This window comes from Nanorana parkeri, unplaced genomic scaffold, assembly GCF_000935625.1.
Source record: "Nanorana parkeri isolate BGI_ZX_2015 unplaced genomic scaffold, ASM93562v1 scaffold923, whole genome shotgun sequence".
Classification (NCBI taxonomy): Eukaryota; Metazoa; Chordata; class Amphibia; order Anura; family Dicroglossidae; genus Nanorana; species Nanorana parkeri.
Genome location: NW_017307191.1, coordinates 272,310 through 279,393, shown reverse-complemented (window position 1 = coordinate 279,393; position 7,084 = coordinate 272,310). Strand labels below are relative to the sequence as shown.

At 47.5% G+C, this 7,084-nt stretch overlaps 1 protein-coding gene across 1 annotated transcript in view; it reads right to left on the bottom strand.

The window, feature by feature from the left end:
• LOC108795010 (NACHT, LRR and PYD domains-containing protein 3-like) overlaps window positions 1-4,299 on the bottom strand; it is a 61,890-nt gene extending 57,591 nt beyond the window's left edge. The window contains exons 1-2 of the mRNA XM_018566176.1: window positions 4,263-4,299; window positions 124-237 (exon numbers count right to left, since the gene is read on the bottom strand). Coding sequence (XP_018421678.1) covers window positions 124-237; window positions 4,263-4,299 — 151 coding nt within the window. The remainder of the gene's footprint in view (window positions 1-123; window positions 238-4,262) is intronic.
• Between the last annotated feature and the right edge of the window lie 2,785 nt (window positions 4,300-7,084).

The following is a 7,084-nucleotide window of genomic DNA, read 5'->3' as shown; positions in this document are numbered from 1 at the left end:
TAATTGCCTGGATCCGTTTATGTTTAGATGTGAATCGGGCCTTAATTATCCATTCATTAACGGTTTTATATGCTTAGTTATAGTTGCTTAGAAATGTACAAACAGTGACTGATCTCTAATTACCAGGAGTCCGGCTGTCAGAACGTTTCTGGTGGTTCATTTTATTGCTGAACGTCTTTATCTCGTCAGTTGTTGTGAGTGAAATGACAGCAGATATCCGGCCTTCTCTCCACACACCTAGACACAACGACACCATCATTATTAGGACTTAACAATACAACAGATCTCTTTTTGTTAGCCAATAAAATTAATATACATGTGTTTTTTAATAGTTTAAAGAAAAACTCCGGGCATTTTAACCACTTGCTGACCAGGTGTTTAGACCCCCATCCTGTCCCGGCCATTTTTCAGTATTCAGCGCTGCGGTACTTTTATTCCGTCATGCAACGCTGTACTGAAACTGATTATATACCATTTTTTGGGGACAGATAGAACTTTCTTTTGGTGGTATTTAATCACCACTGGGGGTTTTATTTTTTACTATATTTCGCAGGCATGCGCCCCTGACGCATGTTTGCATGCGTGTATGGGTGGGAAATTTTTTTTTTTAATTCTTTTTTATGTGTAACTTCAATTTTTTGGGGGGAAACTAATTTTTTTTCCTATTTTTTTTTCCCCACTTAACTTTATTGTTATCAGATAGGGGGCTAAGAAATCCTCTTATGTGATAGCAAAAGAAGTGACAGGTCATCTTTATGGAGACATTAGGGGTCTCCAAGACCCCTAATGTCACCTAGGACCCCCCTGAAGAAGCTGATGAAGCAGAGATCGTGTACTGACCTCCTTCTGATCCCATCAGAGAAACACAATGCTTGTCCCGGGCTCGCACCGGGCACAGCGGAGCCCGGGACCAGCGTGACAACGGGAGGGGGGCCGCGGAGGGAGGGGGTTACACGAGCCGGCAGCTTATACAAGCGGAGCTGTCTTGTGTCCTCTGCACACTTCCTTGTTTATCTCAAGGAGCGTATTTAGCCCTCCCAGTTCTTATCTTGATCTGCAGGATATTTTGCTTCTATGCTGTGGGGATGAGGATAGTGGGAGGGATTCACTAGTTTAGCCAGAGACAGCTGGGCAGGGCTGACACCATTCAGTCCACAAAAATGCTGAGTGTTGTCAGCCCGCAAAAGGAAATAAGATGCTGAGAGCATTCCCGGCAAAGCAGCGGGTATTTTTCTGTACTTGCAGTGCCTTTAATGGATGAAAGAAGAACTCCAGAAATTGTTTTATTAATCCTTGTAGGGAGGGCTACCCTCGCACTGCAAGGGTTAAGTGCTCAATTGTGTCTAGGGGCAAAAATAACAGGGATATACTCACCCGAAGCTGTCACAGTGCTCCCTCCAGCCTGTCTCCTCCTCCACAGCAGCATTGGAATCTTCCTCAGCGTCCTCATATCTGTACACTGTGTATAGACGTTGATGATTTATTGGACCTGCTGAGTAGGGGGAGAGACTCTAGAAGCACCGGGCTAGGAAAAAGCCGACTCGGAGCTTCAGGTGAATATAACTTTTTTTTTTTCCAACCTAGACACAAGCGAGCAGTTAATCCTTGCAATTAAAGATGCTGCATGTAAAGAAATATACCATGCTCCTACATCCTCTGTGACATGACAACACAGCTCTGAATTCTTGAGCATGCGGTGTCAGCCCTGCCTACTTTATTTGTACTGGGTTAGAAAGAATACAGACCCCTCCTCATTTCCATAACCCCTCCTCCACATCTCCTCATCTACTTAACCCCTCATGTCTTTAACCCCTTCTCCACATCTCCCACTTCCTCATCTCCATCACCCTTCATCTTTATAGCCCCTCTTCCTCATCTCCATCACCCCTCATCATCTCTATAGCTTTTTCTTCACATCTCCTCCAACCTCCCCATGTCCATCACCCCCCATCTTTGTAGCCCTCCTCCTCATCTCTATAACCCATTCTCTACATCTCCTCCCCACTTTCTCATCTCCATAACCTCTCTTCATCTCTATAACCCCTTCTTCAGATATCCCACCTCCTCATTTCCACCACCCCTTGCCATTTCTATAGCCCCTCTTCCTCCTCTCTGTAACTCCTCCCCCTTGTCTCATCCCCCCACCATCTCCGTTACCCCCACGCTCTATAGCCCCTCTTTCTCCTCCCTATAACTCTCCGCCTTTAGGCCAAGATCAAATGTAGTATCTGTTCTTATCAGTGTTCAGGAGGGTAAATGTGTTCCGTTCTGGCCTTTGGTGGAAATGGCTGGCTGCAGAGTTCCCTGGCTGGGATGATGAGGGTCCTGGTCGTGGGAAGGAAACGGAAAGTAGGGTCCACTCACGTAAGAGTGGAGTCGCCCTTCTGTCTAGGATCTGGTGGGGCCCAGTGCCTATTGATTTAAATGGGACTACCTGGTCTGGTCATGGGCTAGGAAAGCAGAGAGACTGCAGTGTCAAGCTCCTCCTGTAAGTGGCTTTCTGGGGTGCCTAAGTAGCACTTATGGGTTGGGACTCCACTAGTGTGTATGGCATATTGGCCACACCACCTATTGCTTTTTTCTGCACCTCACCTCTTCAGCTAGGCCTTTTGGCTTAATCCGGGGATAATATTTATACCGGGCCACAAGGCCTAGCCATTGTATTGCACATTGGGAATTCTTAATTTTTTCTCCACTGTATGTGCACCGTCACTTTTTTATGTGTGTATTTCGCACTCTACTGGATAGAAGGTGTGGGTCTTCAGGGCTACTCTGAAGTCTAGGGGGAGGAAGTGCGGCCATCAGGTTCCTTCCTCCTCTGAACCAGGGGGTCTCTTCAGGAGAGGCCCCCAACCTAGTACTGGGTGGCTGGCTTCAGCTGGCAATGAGCAATGGGTCTGTCTGGTTTTGGCCGGATGGGCACGAGTACCTTGCCCTTATCAGGAGCCTTGCTCCCCGTGGGTTCAGGGAAGGGCCCTATCTCTTCAGGAGATGGACCAGTTAGACACACCCTTGTGCACTTTTTTGTTGTGTGTTTCACATGCAATTTTTTGATCACTTTGGGTGTTCCTTTTGTATGCACTGCGGGCTTAAAAAATTTAAAATAACTCTTCCTCCCTTCTTTACATGTCCTCCCCTCTTCCTCATCTCCGTAACCTCTCTATCTCTGTAACCCCTTCTCCATATCTCCTCCCGCCTCCTCATCTCCATCACCCCTCGTCATCTCTATAGCACCTCTTCCTCCTCTCCATAATGCCTCCCCAATGTCTCGCCCCACCTCCTCATCTCCATAAACCCTACTCATCCCTATAATCCCCTTCTCTACACTTCCTCCCCTCTTCCTCATCTCTATAACCTCTCTTCATCTCTATAACCCCTTCTCCACATGTCCTCCCACCTTCTCATCTCCATCGCCCTTCATTATCTCTATAGCCCCTTCTCCTTATCTCTATAACTCTTCCTCCATGTCTCCTCCCACCGCCTCATCTTTATAACTCCTTCTTCTCTACTTCTCCTCCCCTCTTCCTTATCTCCACAACCTCTATTCATCTGTATAACCCTTTCTCCACATCTCTTCCCACCGCCTCCCCCTCATAACCCCTCATGATCTCTATATCCCCTATTCTCCACACCTTCTCCCCTTTTGCTCATCCAGATATCTGCATCACCCCTCCTTCACATCTCTTACCACTGCCTCACCTCCATAACCCCTCTTCTTCTATACAGACCCTCCTCCTCCATCTCCATAACCCCTCCTTCACATATCCTCCCCCTCCTCATCTCCATAACCCTTCCTTGTGCATAGCAGAGAGCACAGGAAGTTATCGGCTCACAAGCTTTCTGGCCGGATCAATAGTTTTTTTTGCGCTTATCAAACAAATACAACAAAACACTTTTATTGGTGTATTTAACAGACAAAAAGGGAGCAAATAAGAGAAGTAAAGGTTTAGGGTTTACATACACTTTAAAGGATTAGTCGCTAGTGATTTAGGTAGCATGATTGAGCTATAAAAGTTGTCCATGTGCTCCTACACTTAGGAAGCTTGCCCCGGGAATGACCGAACTCCACAGAACAGACGAATGTAAAGATCTGGAGAAATGTTTGCTACACTTGCTGCTATATATATATATAATCTCTGACCCTGAGGATTTATTTCTCCCATCTCAGCTAACTATTCATTTTACCTCCATTACTATTCAGATGTCTCTGAAGTCCCAGCAAAGCAGGCCGGGATATGTAGTTGGAGAAGGTTGATTCTTACAGCGATGACGGTGGTCAGTGTCCTGCAGTTTTATCATCATATCTCAGTCAGCTGGGGTTATCCGGATTCAGATGGCAACAGCTGGCAATGCCGAGAATAGCCACAATCACTTCCACTGGGAAATGAAAGGGGATCCCGTGTGGTATTTACGGAAGGGCTTGTGCCAGGATGTGACAGCTCGCTTTCTCCAAATGCAGCAAGAGACTCAATGGAACCAAGCCAGTTAAGTCTCCAGCTACACCGGGCCGCATTGTGACACATTGCTGGGTGCCTTCTCTTCTGCTGCCACTGGATGGCAGCATTGTCCACTGTAAACTGTCTACATCTCTCCCTGATAGGCCTTGTTCACACCAAGCGCAGAGCAGGTGCAGAGCAGATCAGTTGCAGACCGGATCAAAACTGCGTCCAATGGTATTTTTTGCTCCAGTTCGCATCGCAGCGTGCAGTTCCAGAGCAGGTCCAGATCAGGTGAAAAAAACTGCAGCAGGCCCTATTTTACCTGCTCTGGATCTGCAAATGCACCAAAAACGCATGCAAATGCCTGGAATGCACTGAAAGCCCATTTTAAACGTAAAAAAAAAAATTGTGTTTTTTTAGCCAAAAACACGTCAAAAACGCATCTAAAAGACTAGCGTGCGTGTGCAGAAACCTGACCGGATCTGCTCGGCATTTGGTGTGAACAAGGCCTTCGGGCCTGTTCACACGACGTCCGTTTTCTGTGCTGACCTGATCCGTACGCTCCTGCACTAAAAATGCATCCCAATGTATCCCTATGTGTTTTATGGGCTACAGTTCTCACGTGCGCAGTCCGTTCAGGTTACGACAGAAAAATACTGCATATCACATTTTGTACGGTCAGGAAACGCAAAACGCGTCAAAAACGCACTGCACTGCAGCTAACATACTGATAGCCCCACTCCAGCAAAAAAACAAAAAACATTTTTTTTTAAAAACTGGAACGCATAAAAAACGCAGCAAACGCGATCCAGCGGTGAAACGAGGGCAACATGTGGGGACAAGATGGCGGACGCCAGCGCTCCCACAGCAGACCCCTGCCCCCATGTCACTGCAAGAAGTGATCACAGATGAGGGGGTTTATGAAAAGATTGCACTGGCGGTGGCAAACCTGCTGAAACCCACCATCACCACAGCAGTGGAATCGGCCATACAGCAGGGGTTAATGCAAGTCCGCAAAGACCTGTCTAACCAGGCCCGATCCCTTAAAGAGGCGGAACAAAGGATATCGCTATTGGAGGAAGAAGTGCTGGAGGCTAACACCAAAGTGTCGGCACTAGATGACATCTCTCAATCCCTCCTCACTAAGATAGATGACTTGTAAAACAGGTCTAGGAGGAACAACCTTCAGATCATAGGATTGCCAGAATCCTACAAACCGCAAGTATTGGCCCACCTGTGTTCGTCCACGTTACCCGAGGCTTTGGGCCTCAACATGACCTGCATGGTGGAACGTGCGCATAGATTGGGACAGCAGCAGCCTGACAAGGCGAATCCAAGACCGGTTATTGTGCGGTATTTGAATTATGCTGACAAGTCTCTCATCATGCAAACATACCGCACCTCTCGCTCCTTGGAGGTTGAAGGCCACAAATTGTTGGTTTTCGCTGATTACTACGCAGAGGTCGCTAGAAAAAGAAAGGCTTTCAACAAGATCTGCTCCGCCCTATACCAGAGGCAAATAAGATTCTCATTGGCATACCCTGCCATCCTCCATATGGAAACTCCCACGGGCAGAAAGTGTTCCTTCCAGGATCCTACGGAAGCGGAATCCCTTTTTAGCTCGATGACTATGGACTCTGGGTCTCCCCCTGGGGTGGTCGAAACCCTCAGGTCCCCTCGCAAAACAACGAGGACCTCGAAACGTGGTCGGGGCACGTCGTGCAAATATAGATTCCGCTGAGATGCAAGAGGGCGTACAAGAAGCGTCAAAAGAATCTCAGTTTTACCCTGGGGCGGGGAGTATTGCTTCAGTTTGCTTGTTTTTCCATGATGGCAGCGGCTGGCGGAGACGTGACACTCGCTCTGCCCACATTGGAAAACAGTGGAGTCATTAGTAGGATGTTTTATTTACTAAAGTTTACATGTTTATGGTTGTTAGTGATTTAGCTGTTAACTTTTCCCATTTTGCTGGTTGCCTCCTAGAGTACAAGTACTACTATGCACCGGGAGTGGTGGTGTCCGGGCGCACACTGCGGCTGTCTACCCCTTCCTCCACACGGACCTCCCATGATGCCGGCAAACTCTAACTGGGTAAGTAGATCCTCACTGGGCACCCTCCTCTAATACAGAGCTGGAGGCGGCCCTGGTACATCCATGGGACCTGCGAGCCATACTGCATAGTAAATTGTCTAAGCTGCCAGGAACACTGTGCCGTCACTTATTAATTAGAGACACGTTCTTAGCCTGGAAGGTGGTTAGACGCCGGCTGGGTCTATCGCCCTATGTGTCGAAGTGGTGCCCACTGCTAGGGAATCCCATGTTCCCTCAGGGTAATGACTACGCTGCTTATAAGATATGGCACAGGAAGGGGCTTACTCATTGGAAACAACTGTTTCAGGGAAATACCTATGCCTTTCCCAGCACTGGCACAGCAGTATTCATTACCATCCTCTCATTTTCTATATTACTTACAAGTTGGCACAACATGGTGCATGTTCTCCCCAAAAAGAGACCCCAAAAAGCTCTTTGCCTCTACGTTTCTAGACACCCTCATATCAGGGGGGGGATACTCCATCTCAGACATATACCCAGGGTTACAGCTAACTTACGTTGCCAATTTATCTTCATCCAATATCAAAGAATGG